At 37.2% G+C, this 21,777-nt stretch overlaps 1 protein-coding gene across 1 annotated transcript in view; it reads right to left on the bottom strand.

Moving 5' to 3' along the window:
* The window catches only part of LOC102834943 (gamma-aminobutyric acid receptor subunit gamma-1-like), a 280,558-nt gene that overhangs the window by 119,981 nt on the left and 138,800 nt on the right, over positions 1 to 21,777 (bottom strand). The window contains exon 3 of the mRNA XM_006877251.1: positions 17,234 to 17,301. Within this exon, the coding sequence (XP_006877313.1) occupies positions 17,234 to 17,301 (68 nt within the window). The remainder of the gene's footprint in view (positions 1 to 17,233; positions 17,302 to 21,777) is intronic.

Here is a 21,777-nt window from a genome sequence, read left to right as displayed (position 1 = left end):
TGAGGCTGGCTCAGCATCGGACATTGTTTCGTTCTGCTGTGCATGGGGTCCCTATGAGTCGGTTCCGACTCGATGGCACCTGACAACAACAACAATAACAACAGTCACCAAAAGAAAAGAAATAATAATGATTAGAACAGAAATAAATGAGACAGAAAACAGAAAAAAAAACTATACAAAGAATCAATAAGAAGCTATTTCTTTGAAAGTATTTATAAAATTGGCAAATCAATAGCAAACTCAACAAAAGACAAGAAGGAAAAGACACAAATAACACACATTAGAAACCACATAGGCGATGTCACAATGGAACCAAAGGAAATCAAAAGGATAACAGAATACAATGAAGAGTTGTACTCCAACAAGTTTGGAAACTTAGAAGACATGGATACATTTTTAGGAAAAAGAAGACCTACCTAAACTTGCACAGAAAAGTAGAAAACTTTAACAGACCCATAATAAAAGAAGATTTTGATCAAGTCATCAAAAAACTCCCAACCTAAAGAAGTCCAGTCCCAAATGGCTTCACTGGTGAGTTATACCAAACATTCAGGGAAGAGCTGTCACCAATTCTACTCAAATTATTCCAAAATATAGAATATAGAAGAGAACGGAAAACTGCCTAACACTTTTTATGAAGCAAGCATAACCCTCATACCAAAATCAGGGAAAGATATCACTAAGAAAGAAAAATATAGACCAATATTCCTCATGAACATAGATGCAAAAACTTTCAACAAAATCCTAGCCAACAGAATCTAACAACACATCAAAAACATAATAAATCAAGACCAATGGGATTCATAGCAGGGATGCAAGAATGGTTCAATATTAGAAAAACGATCATTGTAATCCACCATATAAATAAGAGAAAGAAAAGAACCACATGATCATATCGACTGATGCAGAAAAGCCACTTGACAAAATCCAACATCCATTCCTGAAAAAATACTCTCAACAAAGTAGGAATTGAATGGGAATTTCTCAACATAATTAAAAGCATATATACAAAACCAACAATATACATTTCTCTCAATGGAGAGAAATTGAAAGCCTTTCCTCTGCAACCAGTAACCAGACAAGGATGCTCTCTGTCACCCCTCTTATGCAATATTGTGCTAGAAGTCTTAGCCAAGGCTATACGGCAAGAGAGGGAAATTAAAGGCATCCAAATTAGCAAAGAGGAAGTAAAATTCTCTCTATTTGCAGATGTTATGATCCTATACATAGAAAACACCAAAGACTCAGTAAAAAAAGCTACCAGATCTCACTGGAAGATTTAGCAAAGTGGCTGGGCATAAGGTCAAAATACAAAAGTCAGTTGGATTCTTCTATACTAATAATGACAGCACTGAAAAAGACATTAGGAAAGCAATACCATTTACAATAGACTCACAAAGGATGAAATTTCTAGGAAAAAATGTAACCAGAAAAACAAAAGACCTATACAAAGAAAAATACAAAACACTACTAACAAGGAACCAAAAGAGACTTACAAAAATAGAAGAATATACCATGATCCTGGATAGGAAGACTTAAACATTGTGAAAATGTCAATACTGCCCAAAGCAATCTACACATATATTGCAATCCCAATCCAGATTCCAATGACATTCTTCAAAGAGGTAGAAAAACAATTACAAAGTTTATATGGAAAGGAAGGAGAGGATAACCACAGCACCACATAAGAATAAGAATAAAGTTGGAAGCCTCTCACGCTCTGATTTCAAAATTGACTACACAGATACAGTGGTCAAAATAGCTTGGTACTGGTACAATGAAAGATACAGAGATCAAAGAAACAGAATCAAGAATCCAGAAATGAACCCATCCACATACAGCCAACTGATTTTTGAAAAATTGCCTAAGTGTATTGCATGGGGAGGCGATAGTCTCTTCAACAGATGGTGCTGGCAGAACTGGAAAGAGATATGCAAACAATTGAAAGAAGACTTTTACCTCAGGCCATATACAAAAACCAATTTAGCATAGATTAAAGATCTACATGTGAATCCCATAATTATAAAGGGCATCAATGAAAAAGAAGGGACAAATTTTTGGGCTCTACCCAAACTTCTCCTCTAATATTTCGGACATATTGTCAGGAAGGACCAATTGCTGGAAAAGGATATCATGTTTGTTGTTGTTGTCGTTGTCAGGTGCCATCGAGTCGGAACCGACTCATAGCGACCCCATGCACAGCAGAACGAAACAATGCTCGATCCTGGGCCAACCTCACCACCGCTGCCACCCCCGAGTCCATCAATGATGCCACCTGGCCGATCCATCTCGTTGGGGGTCTTCCTCTTTTTCTCTGACCCTCCACCCTACCCAGCATGACATCCTTCTCCAACGATTGTTTCCTCCAGACTACATGTCCAAAGTAGGAGAGACGAAGCTTAGCCATCCTGGCCTCCAAGGAGCACTCTAGCTGCACTTCTTCCAAAACAGATCTATTGGTTCTTTTGGCAGTCCATGGCACCCTCAGTATTCTCCTCCAACACCACAACTCAAAGGCATCAATTCTTCTACGATCCTCTTTATTCACTGTCCAGCTTTCGCACCCATATGAGGCTATTGAAAACACAATGGCCTGGGTCAGGCGCACCCTAGTCCTCAAGCTGACATCTCTGCTCTTCAATACTTTAAAAAGTTCCTGTGCAGCAGATTTGCCCAGTGCAATACGTCGTCTGATCTCTTGACTGCTACTTCCGCGAGTGTTGATAGTTGATCCGAGAAGAATGAAGTCCTTGACAACTTCAATCTTTTCTCCATTGATAAGAATGTTTTTTATTGGTCCAGTGGTGAGGATTTTTGTTTTCTTGACATTGAGATGCAATCCATATCATGTTTGGTAAGGTGAAAAAGAGGAAGACCCCCCACAGATGTATTGGCAAAGTGGCAGCATCAATGGACTCAAGTATGGCAACAATAGTGAGGCTGGCCCAGAATTGGGTAGTGTTTCATTCTACTATACAAAGTGTCGCTATGAGTCAGTACCGACTCGATGGCACCTAACAACAACAACAATAGAGGACAAGGAGTCCTGATGTGGCATTGTGGGCTAGTGTGTCAGACTGTGAAGTTATTTGAACTGCAAGGTCAGTGGTTCAAGCTCACCAGCTGCTTTTTGGAAACCCTATTTGGGTTGCTATGGATCAGAACTGACTCGCAGCACTTAACAACAACAACAACAATACAGGGCAAACACAGATTACCAAACTTTTTGAAAATTATACAAACAAAAGTAGACAAAACAGATGAATGGGTCATACTAAAAACTAAAAACGTATGTGCATCAAAAGAATTCACCAAAAGAGTAAAATGGGAATGCACAAAATGGAAGAAAATATTTTGCTATAACACATCGGACAAGGGACTAATTTCTAAAATATATAGAAAATTACAACACTTTTTTACAAGAAAAAGACAAATAACACAAATAAAAACTGGGCACAGGACATGAACAGACACTCACCAAGGAAGAGATTCGGGCAACTAACAAACATATGAAGAAATGTTCATGATCTGTAGCCATTAGAAAGATACAAATCAAAACTACAATGAGATATTATCTCACACCAGCAGTAACAGCAAAGACCAAAAATTTAGAGGACAATAAATGTTGGGGAGGATATAGATACTGGGACCCTCCTACATTGCTGGTGGGATTGCAAAATGGTCCAACCACTCTGGGAAAAAATATGGCACTTCCTCACAAAGTTGGAAATAGAAATACTTTATGAGCCAGCAATGCCTCTACTTGGTATTTATCCATAAAAAATACAAGGCATAACATGAGTAGATATATGTGCAGCTATGTTCATACCAGCACTATTCACAATTGCAAAAAGATGGAGACAGCCTAAATGTTCATCAATGGAAAATGTATAAATAAACTTTGATACATACACACAATGGAATATTATGCTATGTTGAAGAATAAGAAGGAAGCTGCAAGCCACTGTAAAGCATGGATGAAACTTGAGGACATTATACTGAGTGAAATTAGATAGTCACAAAAGAAGAAATACTGCATAGGACCATTATTGTAAATGCTTAAGAAAAAGCAGCCACACTAAAAGGGCAAAAAAAAAAAAAAAAAAATTGCTGGTTACCGGGGTTTATAGAGGGGGTGAGGGGAGGGAGGGAAAGGTGGAACACAAGGTAGGGGATTGATACAGGATAGTTTTGGTCCTGGGGGGCAGGCAATACACAAGAAGGAGGAACAGAATGGAAGAATAAGGCAGAGGGGAGAACATTTAGGCAGGTTTGTATGGTCTAAATGAGCTAGAGGTAAAAAATGATGTATGCTTAACCTTGGAACAACGGGGCTCTGGGCTACAGGGATTGAGCATGGTTTGAATGGGTAAAAGAGAGCAAATAATGTTAAGATGCTTGGCTGTCTTTTGAATCTTGGTTTCCCTTTTCTACTATTGTAAAATAGACACTTTAGGGGGAGAGAAAGGAATAGCCAGAAATATCATCATAGAAAGCTTATAAGTCCATCTTCAGCCTATAATTGATTGGAATACCTAAAATGACACTATAACTTGCTCAGTGCTGGAGATTTCCTGCAGAGCTTTTGCATTGCATAAGACCATAGGTGGAATCCTAATCCCCATCCAGAATATTCTGAGGTAGGAAATATCCACTTGTAAGGACAAGCAGGCCAGTCTGGAGCTGCTAGAAGAACAGAATATATTTCTTAAAAAGAAAGACCATCAGGAAAAATAACGGCAAGTTGTTCATTCGGCAGCCATCAAGGCAAGCAGTAGGGTCCCCTTAGGGTAAACTCACTACCAAGCCTGAGACTCAATGGGAATACACAAGCAGGTGTGTGGTCTGCTGGTGACCATGTTGGTCTACTGATAAGGGGAAGTGGGAGAAAAACAGAAATGAAGTTGTGAGCTAAGTCCAATCATGTTCAATAGACTGTTGTCAACCTAGGTTGAGACCTGGTAGACTAGCAGTGTGGCAAGACCTGGGGACTCCTGGGCCCAGGGACATGTCCACAGAGGACTAGAGCAGAGAGTGAATCATCCAGCTGATATGAAGTGAGGGGAATTACACAACAATACCCATAATCGCACATAGTACACACTTGACCTGGCTTCAATGGCTGGATGATCAGAACTAAACTAGAGAAAAAAAGGAGCAATCCACTACAATTTGATGAACTTTACCTATACTTATGGATGTAGTAGTTTAAAAGAGGGAATGGATCTTTACAGTGAAGATCATTCCAACTCCCTTGGTACACAGGTTTGACAGAGATGGGCAACTTAGACACTGGCTACCCAAAATGGGAGGGATACAAAGGCATGAAATGACTAGTTTACAAACTTTCAAGAGGGAGCCTAGTTTCAGAGGGTGTGGAGGAAGGTAGAATCTCCACTGAGTGGTTTCCAACCTCTCTGGACAGGACTGGTGAAAGGAGATGGGGATAAGACTCTTGTGGTTCAATAGTGAATAATGGCTATCAGGACTGACTATGAGAGTTGCAAATATAAAGGTAGACATTTTATAACAAAAGGAGAATAGTGGTTGATTTTGCAGTCCAGGAGTGGAAGACCCTGGGACCATCAAGGTGGAAGTGTTGCATGTGGGACTTTATTCAGAGAAACAGTCAGAGATGACAACATGGAGAGATAGAGTGGCTGGGGACTCTGGACTCAGGGAGGGAGAGGGGCTATGTGTTGATGGTCAGGGGCCAGACTTCTGGGGTGTACCCTTTGGTTGTTTGATAATGCATGGATGGGATTATACTCATTGCAATGAAATGAAATATGCTAGGATGAATGTAAAGTTGGTGTTCTTTCATGTAAACGATCACTCAATTCACAATAAAAACTTTAAAAAAAAAATCTGTCGATTTTCAAACATTTCAAGTGGTAGCATATGATCAAGAACAGATAGAACTGAAGGAAGAAGCTCAAGCTGCATGTAAGTAATTTGCGAAAAGCAAGCAGAAATTGACAGAATACAAACTGAAATCTTTCAACAAACTGAGGCAGCACTGGAAGTGCTTGCTCATCCATGCCAAGAAATTTGAAAGACGATTGGCCAACCAATTGAAAGAGACCTATATTTTGCCTAGCAGAGTAGCAGCATCAATGGGCTCAAGCTTGGCAACAATTGTGAGGTTGGTCCAGGACTGGGCAGTGTTTTGTTCTGTTGTACAGATTGCTATGAGTCAGTACCGATTCAATGACACCTAACAACAACAACAGAGAGATGACTCAACAGAATGCAGAAATCATCTAACAATATCATAAATATCACATGAAAGTAAAATTTTGCAGAAGATCATTAAAAAATAGCTAAAACAGTGCATTGACAGAGAACTGACAGAAATTCAAGTTGGATTCAGAAAAGGACATAGAACTAGTAATATCATTGTTGAAATCACACCTATTTTGGCTGAAAGCAGAGAGTACCAAAATGATGTTTGTTATCATTGTTAAGTGCCATCAAGTCAGTTTTGACTCATAGTGATCCTGTATAGGGTTTCCGAGCAGCAGCTCATGGGTTTAAATTTGTGGTTCAAGCTAGGCTTACAGTCCAACACTTATCCTATAGTGCCATACTAGGGCTCAAAAATGTTTTAAAATGATGCTTACTTGTGTTTTATTGACTGTGCAAAGGCTTTCAATCATGTGGATTATGACAAGCTATCGATAACACTGAGAAGAATGGGTATTCCAGAACACTTAATTATGCTCATGAGAAAGCTGTACAAAGACCAAGAGGCGGTTGTTCAAACAGAACAAGGGGAAAATGAATGGCTTAAAATCAGGTAAGTTGTGCACCAGGGTTGTATTCTTTCAGCATACTTATTCAATCTGTATACTGTACAAAAACATCCAAGAAGCTGGATTATATGAAGAAGAAGGTGGCATCAGGATTGGAGGAAGACTCATTAATAACCTGTGATATGCAGATGATACAACCTTGCTTGCTAGAAGTGAAGAGGACTTAATATATTTACTGATAAAGATCATAGACTTCAAACTTCACTATGGATTGACACGCAATGAATAAAACAAAAAATTTAAAATCCTAACATCTTGATAAATGGAGAAAATATAGAAGCTGTCAACAATTTAATTTTGCTTGCATACACAATAAACATTCACACAAGCAGACAAGAAATCAAATGATATATTGCATTAGGTAAACCTCTTTAAAGTGTTTAAAAGCAAAGGTATCAGCAGTTTGAGGATGAAGGGGAGTCTGACCCAAGCTATGCTATTTTCTATAGCCTCATATGCATCTGCAAGTTGTACAAGAAATATGAAACATCATATAATAATTGGTTCATTTTAGTTATGGTGTTGGAGTTAGAAAGAACCGTGGACTGCCAGAACAACAAACAAATCTGTGTTGAAGAAGTACAGCCAGAATAACTCCTTAGAAGTCAGGATGGTGAGACTTTCTTTCATACTTTGGACATGTTACAGAAGGGATTAGTCCCTAAACAAATACACCAGGCCTTGTAAAGTGAAGGGAAAGTGGAAAAGAAGATATAAACTAGATGGATTGGCATAGGCGCATCAGCAATAGGTTGAAGCGTACAAACGATTGTGGAGATGGTACAGGAATGGGCAGTGTTTTTTCTGTTGTGCATAGGATTGATATGAGTTGGAACACACTAGACTGTACCTAACAACAACACCAAGCAGAGCAATTAACAGTAGTGCTAAAACTAGATTTATTTACATGCATGAATGCAATGAGCAGAAACAGATCCTCACTCTGTCCTAGGCATCTGTGAGATATAGTCAAGAGATGCATACAATGTTGTAAGAATAGTAACAATGGTGATCAATGCATAATGAATTTTCAGTATATTTTAATGATCTTCCTTTTACCCAAATTGCATAGATAATATAGAACATGTTTTAAAAACACAGAACAGAAATTTTTTTCAACTACATATTTTTTAAGAAAAAAAAATAGTCACATGGTCACCATTTTCAAATTAGAATTTGTATGGTTTCATACACAGTATTTTTCCTGGTCCACCGCCTTCTATATTGGTATTCTTTGTGTTTTTTGTCTTCTTTCCCACTAGGTTTTATGCTTCCCTGAAATAAAAGAAAGTAATGGAGAAAAAACTTCCCTATGATCACCAGCCTTTTCAATGTACTTAACAGTATTTAAATATAAGTATGTCTGGAGAATTCATTATCAAAATGAGTCTTAAAAGACAAGTTCAAGTGAATGATTATTTAGCTACATACACACACAGAGGATATATTTTATCACTGATTACTCTACCTAAGGAGTCCTGGTGTGTCACTATAGGATAATCACTGGACTTTCTAAACCACAAATCTGGTAGTTCAAAACTATTTGTCACTCCTCGGGAAACCTATACAACACAGCTATGAGTCAGTTCTGACTCTATGGCACTTCACAACAGCAACAATTATACCTAAGTGAGCAGAACACCATTTATTAACTTTTGAAACCCTTTTCTCTATTCAGTGTTTTTATTGTGTGCCACTGAGATGGTTCCAGCTCCTATTCTATGTATAACAAAATAAAATGTTACCCAATCTCACACCATCCTCAGACACATAAAAAAAGTATCCTTCATTGCAGCCACTATGTCAGTCCATCCAAACTCTCTGACCCCTCTACATTACTAAGCATGATAGACTTCTCCAGGAATTGGTCCCTCCTGATAACATGTTCAAACTAATATTATGACTTTCATACTTCTTTTTTTAATCTTTTCTTGAAGGAAGAAATAATCTTCTTCTTATGTTGTAAGGAATATATAAAGGCTTATTTTTGTTAAATATTTCAATACTGGCCAGAAAAAAAAAAAATGCATCCTTTCTTTTGTTATGCTTACTTTGTCTTATGTATGAATGCAGCATGCCCTTGAATCATCTCCAACAGGTAACTATTCTTAAGTATAATCCAGCTGGTTCCCCAGCTCCTTTTCAATTATCCTTTTCATAGTTAATCTAAGTTCCCTGAATCCTTAGTCGTGCATACTTAACCACAACCATTAAAAGTTTTCACTGTCTCTTCTCACATATGTTTTTAATTCAATTCCTTTGCATTTAATTTGGAGATATCCATGTATAGAGGTCACCTTTTATATTGCTTTAAAAAGGTAATTACTATAAATAAATCATTGTTCTTGCAAAATTCTATCATGCAAATTCCAGCATCATTTCTATCACCAAGGCCATATGTTCCAACTACTGATCTTTTCCCTTTGTTTCCAACCTTCACATTCCAATCACCAGTAATTACAATATACCTTGATTGCATGTTTGATCATTTTCAGACTGAAGAAGTTGGTAAAATTCTTCAATTTCATCAGCACAGAGTTTAGTTGTTGGTGCATAAATTTAAATACTGGTGGAATTAACTGGTCTTCTTAGCAGGGTATAGATATTATCCTCTCACAGACAGAATTGTACTTCCAGAGACATGTTGAAATATCCATTTTGCCAATGAATTTGACAGCATTCCTCGTGAATTTCTCGTTCCCAGCATAGTAAATCACATGATTGTCAGCTTTAAAATGGCCAATACTAGTTCATTTCAGTTCATTAATGCTTAGGTTATCGTTCTTTATGTGTTCCATTTCATTTCCACAATCACATTTCCTAGATTCCTACTTCATACATTAATTACATGTTCTGTTTATTAATGGACATTTGAAGTTGTCTCTGCTCATTTTGAGTTGTGTCTCATCTGTAAATGAAAGCTTTATTCTACTTTAAGGAAGCAGCAATTCCCAAACATATTTGAGTGCCTTCCAACCTGACGGTCTCATTTTCCAGAACTATATCTGACAATATTCTGGTGCTATTCATAATGTTTTCATTTTATGGTACTATATCCGACAAAAGATCTCTAGTTTTGTATTAGGTACATGTTGGACTGCTAACTGCAAGGTGAGCAATTTGAAACCACTAGTTGTTCCTCAAGGAAACATGGAAGCTCTCTGCTCCTGTAAATAGGCACAACTTTGGAAATCCTGTACAGGGATAGCGATGAGTCACAACTGACTCACTGGCACACAGCTACTACCACCTTTAACTGCTATACTTAATATTCAAAGATAAGTTGCTGTTATGTTATAATCATGTGGCATTTACAAGTTTTACTTAAAAAAGCAAAAACAAAAACCCTAATACCTGAGAGGTAAACAAGATGAAATATCTCTAATATCAATCTAATATAATACTATTAACAACATTTCCATTGTCTTCATCTGTGACAAACTATTTTGTCCTGTTTACATTTAATATGGAGTCCTGGTGTGGCACTGCAGGTTAATACAAGGTCAGTTTGAAGCCCAAGTTCAGTGGATGAAGCTCACTAGCCACTTCTCAGAAACCCTATACAGGGTTGCTATGAGACAGAACTGATTGGACAGCACTTAACAGAAGACAACATTATTCATTTCAACTGTAAATTTTCAAAATGGCAATTATGGCAAAAATGTATATATTGACAAATTTATATTTAATTGGCATTTGATTAATTAATATCTAATAAAAGATGTGACCAAAGTTGAACACATATCCTATTTTTATGAGCAAAACCGAGCGAAACTATCTCTGAAATTTTTTTTCAAAGCATAACATCCAATATCTATAGATATGTTCTTTTATGCACCTAATCTTAAAAGTGAGATAGCTTAAAAAAGACGATTTTGCAACAAACCAAGCTGTGGCCAGCTTTGTTTTTGTTTTTTGTTTTTTAAATAACATAGTTAAACAATAAATTAATTTTGTACTGTACCAGTAACTTAAATTTTATGAGTAGTTAAAGGAGAAGAGAATTACCCCTTGTTCACTTGATTGCACTTGTCAACATGCTTTACTATACTCGCATTCAAAGCAATTTTATTAATCTTATGAAAACCGCACTCTAATTTTCCTGCATTGTTAGTTAAAACAGTTTTCTATATAAGTTTCTTATTACTTTCTAGTATAACAATTTGTTGTTGTTGTTAAGTGCCGTCGAGTCGATTCCAATCCAAGGAGCAGCTGGTGAGCTTGAACTACCGACCTTGCAGTTTAAATGGCTTTGCTGTCTGATGCATTAAACCACAGTGCCACACCAGGACTCCAGTACAGCTATACTTCTTTTTAATAAATACTAATCATTTCTTGGAGATTCCTTTGTTCTGTGTGCACTTTGATATCACTACTTTCAATAGCAATTTCATTTGATTAGCTTTAAAAAAAAAAACACAAAAAATTTTCATTGTCCAAGGTTACAAGTACGTAATTTGCCCCACTGTGATATCTAAATCTTTAATACCATGAATACAGGTATTTTATACAGGAAAATCATCCTAGAAGCCTCTTGATAGTCATTCCTGTCAGAATGCTTCTGAAATAATAGTACATTCTTGAATTCTATTTCTCTGTGTCTGTCTAAATGACCAATTTTTTTCTTTAGTGTTGTTGTTGTCAAGTATAGTCAAGTTGGTTCCAACTCATAGCAACCAAGTGTCAGGTTTCTTAGACTATAAATCTTTACAGTAGTAGAAAGGGTCATCTTTCTCTGGAAGAGCAGCTAGTAGACATGAATTGCCAACCTGGTGGTTCTCAGTCTAGTGCTTATCTTAGGGAGCCACTTTGCCATAATGAGTTCTTATAAAAAAAGACAAGAGTCCAACATTTACACAACACATGCACACAAAAAATCAGAAATACATAGGTGAAAATTATGACAAGTGGTGAATAATATTAAATTATTCAAATAAGTGAAAATTGACATTTTGGTAATATATTACTTTATGAAATCTTGCATTTATATAATGTTAAATCTATACATGCATGTATAGAGAATATAATAGCTACACAAACTTCAACTAGTACTCTAGGAATTATTGTGATGCTAAAAAATGCCTGAAACTTGGTCTTTCTTTGCTTTCTATGGTATCACTTTGTCTTCCTTTCCTTTTCAACCTTTCAGTTTCATTTACTACCTCAGTTCCACCTTTCACATCCTTAAATGTATGTGATCCCTAAGGACTGGCAGCCTGTCTTTGTGTAGTTACTCTGTAATATTGATGCCTCCATCTTACAGAGGCTTAGCAAAGTACTGATAAATGTTTTGCTTCAGTCCTGATATTCCCCCAATTTCAAGGCTAGTAACATTAGGAAAAACTGATTTAATACATTAGAAATTAAGGACCAAAGACCATAAAAGTTGTGGGATAACATCAAGAACATTATACAGGAAGAAAGCAAAAGGTTATTAAGAAGACAAGAAAGAGGGAAAAGATCAAAATGGATGTAGAAAAAGACTTTGAAACTTGTTCTTCAGTGTAGAGATGCTAAGCAAATGGAAGAAATGAAGGTAAAAGAGCTAAACAGAAAATTTCAAAGATAGCTCTAGGAGACAAAGTCAAATACCATAACAAAATGTGCAAAGATCTGGAGTTAGAAAAACAAAAAGGAAGAATTCACTCAGCATTTCTTAAGATGGGGGAACTGAAGAAAAAATTCAAACCTCGACTTGTATTATTGAAGGATTCTCTGGGCAGATTATTGAATGATGCAGAAAGCATCAAAAGAAGATGGTAGGAATACACAGAGTCACTATACTTAAAGGAAATGATCAATGTTCAATCATTTCATGAGGTAGCATATATCTAGAGTCGATGATCCTGAAAGAAGTAGTCCAAGATGCATTGAAGGCATTGGCAACAAACAAGGCACCAGGAATTGAAGGAATACAAATTGAAATCTTTCAAAAAGTGAGATACTACTGGAGGCAGTCACCCATCTATGTCAGGAAATTTGGAAGACAACTATGTGGCCACCTGATCGGAAGATATCCATATTTGTGCCCATTACAAAGAGATGTGACCCAACAGAATGCAGAAATCATCACACAATATCATTGATATCCTATGCAAGTAAAGTTGTTCTTAAGGTAATACAGAAATGGCTGCAACCATACATGGACAGAGAACATCCAGAGGTTCAAGCCAGATTCAGAAGAGGATGTGAAATGAAGGATATCATTGCTGTTATCAGATGGATTTTGACTAAAAGCAAAGAACACCTGAAAGATGGTTATCAGTGCTTTATTGACTACACAAAGGCTTTTGATTGTGTGGATCATGACAAGCTGTGGATGACATTGCAAAGTATGAATATACCAGAACACTTAATTGTGCTCATGAGGAACCTGTACATAGATCAAGAGGCAGTTTTTTTTAACAGAACATGGAAACACAGAATGGTTTAAAATTAGGAAAGTTGTATGACAGAGTTGTGTTCTTTCACCATTCATATTCAGCCTTTATGATGAGCAAATAATCTGAGAATCTGGATTAAATGAATAAAAATGTGGTGTCAGGATTGGAGGAAGACTCATTAACAACCTGTCATATGCAGATGACACAACCATTCTTGCTGAAAGTGAAGAGGACTTGAAATATTTACTGATGAAGATCAAAGACCACAGCCCTTGGTATGAATTGCATCTCAATGTAAAGAAAACAAAAATCCTCACCACTGGATCAATAAACAGCATTCTTATCAAAGGAGAAAAGATGGAAGTTTTCAAAGACATCATTTTTCTTGGATCCACCATCAACACTCATGGAAGCAACAGTCAAGAAATCAGATGATGTATTGCATTAGGCAAATCTACTGCACAAAGCTTTTTAAAGTGTTGAAGAGCAAAGATATCAGTTTGAGGACTTAAGTGCGCCTGACTCAAGCCATGGTATTTATATTACCTCATAAATATGATAAAGTTCTACAATGAATAGAAGGAAGACCAGAGAAGAATTCATACATTTGAGTTATGGTGTTGGAGGAGAATATTGAAAAGTACCATGGACTGCCAAAAGAACAAACAGATATGTGTCTGAAGAAGTACAGCCAGAGTGCTCTTTGGAGGCCAGGATGGTCAGAGTTCATCTTCATACACTGGACATATTGTTAGGAGTGGGCAGAAGCTGGAGAAGGATATCATGTTTGGTAAGGTGGAGGGTCCAAGAAAAAGGGGGAAACTCCCAGCAAGATGGATTGACACAGTGGCAGCATGGGCTCAAGCGAAGCTACGATTGTGTGGTTTGGGCCCAGGACAGGGAAGTGCTTCGTTCTGTTGTGCATAAGGTTGCTATGAGTTGGTATCGACTCGATGGCAACTAATAACAACATTAGGAATTCCCATCAGCCTCTCAAATAAAATGTATTCACAGTTAGCTCTTATTCCCTTTAATTAAAGTCACAAATGGTATAGCCAGAATGCTATCAGTTCAGGGATCTATAAATGTTAAATAAAGTCTATATATATCAATATAAAATAAAGTTAAGTGATGCTGTAATGTTATAAACATAAGCAGACATAGGCAACTGTCAGGCATGTTATGATTCTCAAATTATAAATTAGTTAATATCTGTATTAAGGTGACAATTTGACTATTCTAATATTGAATAAGTGAACAGAGGGAGAAAATAAGCAAAGTGATATACAATTGTCTTTGGATCGCAAATACAATGTATAGAGAAAACAGGCTATTAAGACTACAGCTGTAGTAGAATAGTGGGTTACAAGTTGGGCTGCTAACCTGAAGGTCAGCTGTTCGTATCTACCAGCTGCTCCATGGGAGAAAGATATGGTTTTCTGCTTCTGTAAAGATTTATAGCCTCAGCTACCATGGTCACGATGAGTCAGAACTGACTTAACAGCACATAACTACAACCACCAAATGGAGATAAGTGTTGTTTATCTCACAGAAATGGCAACATTCAGGTTTGGAATAAATAATTATGGAGTCTATTTTTAATGATGTGTGTTGATTATATTGTGGTGTCCATTATATTCTTCCCAAAGCAATATTATTTATTCTATTCATGAAAGATCAAGTATAGACATCAAACTGAATCACTTTCTAAGCTAAATTGCTGTTCTTTGACATTTTCTCATCCTCTATCCCTTCCTTAATTCTCTTCTTATTTCCCTCTCTACCACCATTTCCTTATATAGATCTCTTTTATACAAATTTCTGAAAACAGTTTATAAAATTAAATCTTTGCTCTCATTCATACCCAATCAACCAAAATCATTAGTTTTATATCCAAACATTGCTGGACTGTTACTCCTGAATATCCTGCTCACATTTAGGAGACCAGTATTACAATCCCTATCTCAAAAAACAACTCTACCATCTGCAAAGTTTTTCTTCTGCATATCTTGGAGTCAGCTGATTCACTGTCAATGAACCAAATTCTGAAAAATCCCTCTATGTAGAATTTTCATGTGTCACACTCTTGTCCAGCTTGACCGCTACTTAACTAGTTTTCAAGTACTATTGCCCTGGTTAATGCAACAGCTTCTTAAGTGATCTATCCAATCCTGGACTTAATCCTTTACATTGTTTTAAAAAGCAATCTATTAGAAATATTAATTTGTCAATGGATATCGCCCTCATTCAAAGATTTCAGTCATTTTTATTATGAAAGAGGTTACAATACAAACTCCCAATTACAAGTTGAAAAGCTATGTAAAACAAGGACCGTATTCATTCCTTCAGTCACAATTCACCGCTTTATACCTAATATTCCAGTGGTATCAACTTGTTATAAGTCCACTGAATCTGCCAGTGGATATCATTGCTGGTGTCAGATGGATCTTAGCTAAAAACAAACATACCATAAAGATATTTATCTGTGTTTTATTGACTATGCAAAGGCTTCCAACTTTGTGGATTATAACAAGCTATGGGCAACATTGCAGAGAATGAGTATTCCAGAACTCTTACTTGTGATCATAAAAAAACTGTATATAGATGAAGAGGCATTCATTAAAATAAAACAAGATGACACTGAATGGTTTAAAAATCAGATAATGTGGGCATCAGGATTGTATTCTTTCACCATACTTATTCAATCTGTGTGCTTAGCAAATAATTTAAGAAGCTGGATAATATGAAGAAGAACAAGGCACAGGATTGAAAGAAGACTCCTAACAACTTGTATATATTCAGATGACACTACAACCTTGTTTGCTGAAATTGAATAGGACTTAAAATACTTGCTGATGGAGAGCAAGGACCTCAGCCTTCAGTATGGGTAGCCTCTCAATGTAAAGAAAATGAAAATCCTCACAGCTGGACCAATACAATCATCCTGATAAGTGGAGAAAAGATTGACGTTGTCAATTATTTCATTATGCTAGGATTCACTATCAACTCTTATAGCAATCAAACAACGTATTGCATTAGGCAAATCTGCTGCATAAGACTTTGTTAAAGTGTTCAAAAACAAAGATGTCAGTTTGAAGTCAAAAGTTAGCCTGACACACACTAGGGTATTTTCAATAGCTTCCTATACAAGAGAATAAGCAAGACCAGAGAAAAATTGATGTATTTGAGTTATGGTATTGGAGAAGTATGTTCAAAGTATCATGGACTACCAGAAGAGCAAACAAATCTGTGTTGGAAGAATTATATTTAGAATGCTTCTGAGAAGTCAGGATGGTGAAACTCAGTCTCTCTTACTTTAGACATATTATCAGAATGGACCAGTCCCTATAGAAGGATATCATGATAGGAAAAATGGATGTTCAGCGAAAATTAGGAAAACTCCCTGTGAGATGGATTGGAACAGTGACAGCAGCAATGGTCTCAGTTTAACCATGATTATGAGGATGGTTCAAGACCAGGCAGTGTATCCTTCTGTTGTTGTACGTAAGGTTGCTATGAGTTGGAGCTGACTTGATGGCACCCAAAAACAGTAAGAACAATCTGCCAGTACTTCATTTTCTTTCCCTGACTAATTTTCCCTCAGATCTTTTAGTTATTTTTTCTAGAAGTCTTGAGGAATGAACTCTTGATGGATCAGGTGATACTCTTTTTAAGCCTTAGTATTTGCTCTTATTGTTATTCAGTACCATGGAGTCAGTTCCAAGTCATAGCAACCCTGTATAGTGTTTCTGAGTGGTAACTGAGGCGTTTGAACCACGAACTTTGTGGTTAGCAGTTCAGTGCCTATCCTACAGCACTGTATAATTTCCTCCACCAAACAAAGAACATTAAAATGATAGACAACAGATTACTAGTAACGAGACTATTTTCACTCTAGTTCTTATTATTTGCATACAGTGATTGTAGGCATTGACTTAAATTCATTCAGAATTAATTATCAGAAATTGATTACACTTACACTATTATTTAAAGTATTTATTCGTCAGACAACTATTTTTAATTTTCATTACTCACCATGTTTATTGGGTCAACTGGTCCAATGCTGTTTACATACACATCAGTTTCAATTACTGTGGGCCTTACTGCAAGATACCACCATAAAGAATAGTCAGAGATATAATCAGAAGTAGCTTTAAAATAATCTCAGTTTTTAGTAAATCTCAATAATTAATAATACATTGTCATTTTAATAAAAAGTATTCCTCATTGTGACATTAAAAAACCTGGCCCATGACAAAACACACATTTTCACCTTATACAATCAATTATATAGCTAAAAAGTGTAATGCTATTGAATAATAACAATTGGACTATCTGAATATATTGTTATTGTTGTTATTAAGTGCTATCGAGTCAGTTCTGATGCATAATGACCCTGTGTAGAGTGTCCGAGGAGCAGGTGGTGATCTTGAATTGCCGACCCTGCAATTCAAATGGCTTTGCAGTTTGGTGCATTAACCCACAGTGCCACAATAGGACTCCATCTGAATATATTAAAAATATCTAAGTAATCTACTGAAATTAAGGCAGTCAGTTCAATAAACATTTCTAGATAAATTGCTTATGGATGCAGTAGCTCAAAAGAGGGAACAAATCTTTACAGCAAGGATCATTCCCACCCCCTCTATACACAGAGTAGACAGGGATGGGCAACTTAGACATTGGCTACCCAAAGTGGAGGGGGGAGCTACAAAGGCAAGAAATGACTTGCTTACAAGCTTTCAAAAAGGAATTTAGATCCAGAGGGCCTGGAGGAAGGTAGAATCTCCAGTGAGTAGTATCCAATCTGTCTAGGCAGGGCTGATAAAATGAAATGCATATAGGTCTCTTGTGATACAGTAGTGAATAATTGTTATCAGGACTGCTTGTGAGGGATGGAAATGTAAAAGTAGACATTTTGTAGCAAGGAGGGGAGTGATTAACTTTGCAGTCTAGGAGCAGAGGTCCCTGAGACCATCAAGGGAGAAGAACAGTGAGCGGGACCCTACCCAGAGAAGCAGTGACACCAGAGATGGAGGCAGAGAGGATGACATGGAGAGATGAAGCAGCTGGGGTCTTTAGACACAGAGAGGGAGAGGGGCTATGTGCTTACAAATGAGGGGAAGACTTGTAGGGTATACCCTTTGGTTGGTTGACGATGCATGGAGGAGACTGTAATCATGGCAATGAAATTATATACGATAGGATGAATGTAAAACTAATGTTCTCCCATGTAAACTATCACATAATTTACAATAAAACCTTTAAAACAATTGCTTTGAAATCATAACAGAATTTAAAGATTAGAATGGATTTCAATGCCTAAATAGTTTGTGCTGCTACATAAAGTATGTGTATGAGTGGCACGTCTTGCATGTTAAAGAGACAAGAGAAAAAATCCCAGATTGGTAGTTCTTATTGATTTCCATGTTCAGATTTCCACAAATGGCTGATTTTATTCTATCAATGTGGCATCAAGAAATTTAGACTTGCAACACTATACTGAGAGCTCTTGAATATCAATAGAAGCAAGTCCCAGCACATAATGGGACTTGATGCATAGTAATGAGTATGAAAAAGAAAAGGAAATAGCATCACCAGGTATGAGGGAGCTCTGGTAACATAGCGGTTATGAGTCGGGCTGCTAACCTGAAGGTTGGCAGTTTTAAACTACCAGTGGTTCCATGGGAGAAAGATGAGACTTTCTGTTCCCATAAAGATTTACAGCCTCAGAAATCCTATGTAGGGTCGCTATGAGTCAAAACTGACCCCATGGCACACCACAGCCAGGTATTAGTGATATGAAAAGCATAGTAAATTATTGTTCATACTGGCTTTCACCCTTGTAAACAATATTTCTGAAAGGCAGGCATCCATGTTAATTACAGTCGGCTTTAGTATAAACTGTCTTTTTACCTAATTATCACAACACTTTTTTAATGAATGTTCCTATACTTCATCTACTGTGTTTTATATTTAACTAATCTTGCTTTTTCAGTTAATTTTTAAATATCAAAGCATTTTTGTTTTCTGCCAGAATTTGAGCACAGATTAAAATTTTAAATATTTATTGAACATTAGTAATAATAAACATACACAATTCTACCCTACTTGGTTGTCATGTGAACATTCAACATTTATCAGATATTTTTGTTCTTTTTGTTAAGTGCTGCCAAGTCAGACTGCTGATTTCTTATTATTAAACTGAACATAATAAAAATTTATAATTCATTTTGCTTGCCATGAAAAACACTTTCATGTTGTTTCTTACACTAATCCCACTAACACCATCAAATAAGATGTACGTGGAAAACCAAATCAATTATCATAGAGTCTTTCAACTCATTAAAAGTGTCCTCATTTCAATTCTGACTCATAACAACTCTATATAATGTTTCAAAAGACCATTTGGTGGGTTTGAACTGTTGACATTTTGATTCACAACACAGTGCTGATCCTACAGTGCCACACCCAGAGTTCCAACTAACAGCAACACTCTACTGGGTTTCCAAGATTATAAATCTTTATGAGAGCAGAAAGCCTTATCTTTCTCCCATGAAGCATCAGGTGTGTTTGAACCACTGACCTTGAGGTTATCAGCCAAACACCTAACCCACAGTATCAGCAGGGTATAAAATATGATTTTATTAATTTGGCAACTATTTGTTGGCAATAAGTACTAGACTGCTAACCACAAGGTAAGTGGTTCAAACACCAGCTGATCGTCAGAAACCCTATTCAGGGTTGCCATGGATCATAACTACCTCGACAGAACTTAACAACATGTGTATAGAAAAGGGTACACAAAGTAGATAAGAAGGAGAAAATAATCAAGGAAGACAACCTACATGAGTATCTGCAGTGTCTGCATAATTTTAAACATATTTATTGTCACTCACCTCAGACAATTTAAGTACATGATTATTTAAGAAACCATGTAATAACATTTACAAATTTTACTGTTCTTCAAATCAAGATTTTATGGCAAGCTATTCCAGTTTTGGGGCAGGAGAAGCAGAGACAGGCAGTGGAGACTTGGTGCAAAAAAAAAAAAACCAACAGAGAAAGTGGTTTGCCGGAACAGTTCCAACGTTTTGGAGCTAATATAAAGGGGGAAGCATCAGTTTTCAGCACCCACTAGTGGAGAATTCTGACTGCGGCAGATATACACAGCGATTTTGGAACCAACCGGGACACTCTCTGCGGCCCACAGCCTGGATGGAGATCAGAGGACAGGGCCACAGTCAGGCTAATACAGCGCTAAAGTCAAGGAGCGACTCATAGTAAAAGAGGTGTGATGGCTTTTTAAAAAATTTTCTTTCCACCTATTTCCTGTCGCACCCTCTCTGACCAGCCCGGACAACTTCAGGCAGATGGGAGCATACTCCCAAAGGTGTCCAGTGTTGTGCCCACAGGGTACAATTTTCCCATGGCACAAAAAGTAAATACCACAAGCTAATCCTTTGGCTGCTTCTTATGATGTCTGACTCTGGGACTTATCCCTTAAATTGACTCTCTTACTTGGGCAGGATCCTTTATTCCTGTCCTACCTAGCAAGGCCATTTGAACTGCAAGGTCAGCAGTTCAAGCTTACCAGCGGCTCCTTGGAAACCCTATACAGGGTCGCTATGGGTCAGAATCAGCTAGACGGCACTTAACAACAACAACCTAACAAGAGACAGCAGGTCTGGCCATACAGCCAAACCACATCTGCATGTAGTAAAAGACCAGCATAAAAGGCAAGATCCAACACCAACTACTATACACAGGGACGGAGGCATTTTAACAATTATGCTGAAGCTGAGATAAAAATTGTGAAAAATCTTTCTTCCATTCATTTCTCAATATCTATCTGTGCACCTCCACTGCAGAGACTAGAGAGGGTGCCTGAGCAAGTGGGCACCCCCATCCACCACTGGAGGCTTCCATTGTGCACACACAGTGACCTGCACAGCAAACGCTACTAAGCAGTCTGCTATGGCTTTGTTTTTGTTTTTGTGTGCTGATTCTTAGTCTCTGCTTTTGGTCTCACTTTTTTCCTGGGGGGTGGGAGCTTTCTCTCCCTACGTTACCCTAGAAGAGACCACAATTGTGGCCATATAGCCAAGCTGCAAGCATACCTGATTATATCCCACCATCCATAAAGGAGCCAATACTAGTGGCTAGTCATTACACAGAGAGCGAAGACCTTCAAAGATAGCTCGCAGCTGAGTAATTTGTTGTTGTTAAGTGCCGTCGAGTTAAGAGGTGAAAGGGGGAGCCTATCTCCAAATCACATCCACCAGGAGACACGCTGTAAGCTTAACAATACAACAACATACATTCACTCAATCATTGAAAACACATCTAACTATTGAAACTTTACCAAAGAAAAACAACAAAAGATCTCAGCACATGTCCAGAAACAGAAAGAAGAAACTGAGACAAATGATCTGGAGGCAGACATGGACTTCCCATTAGAATAAGATCAGGCTTTGGATCTGCCTGAGAAGGAATTCAGAAGAATTATATGGAGACAAATCCAAATGCTTCACAGAGAGGTGGAGGAAAATAAAGTAGTCAGGAAAGTGCTACAGGAG

The sequence above is a fragment of the Chrysochloris asiatica genome, unplaced genomic scaffold, assembly GCF_000296735.1.
Source record: "Chrysochloris asiatica unplaced genomic scaffold, ChrAsi1.0 scaffold00449, whole genome shotgun sequence".
NCBI lineage: Eukaryota > Metazoa > Chordata > Mammalia > Afrosoricida > Chrysochloridae > Chrysochloris > Chrysochloris asiatica.
The sequence above is the reverse complement of the archived record's forward strand: the minus strand, read 5'-3'. Positions and strand labels throughout refer to the sequence as shown.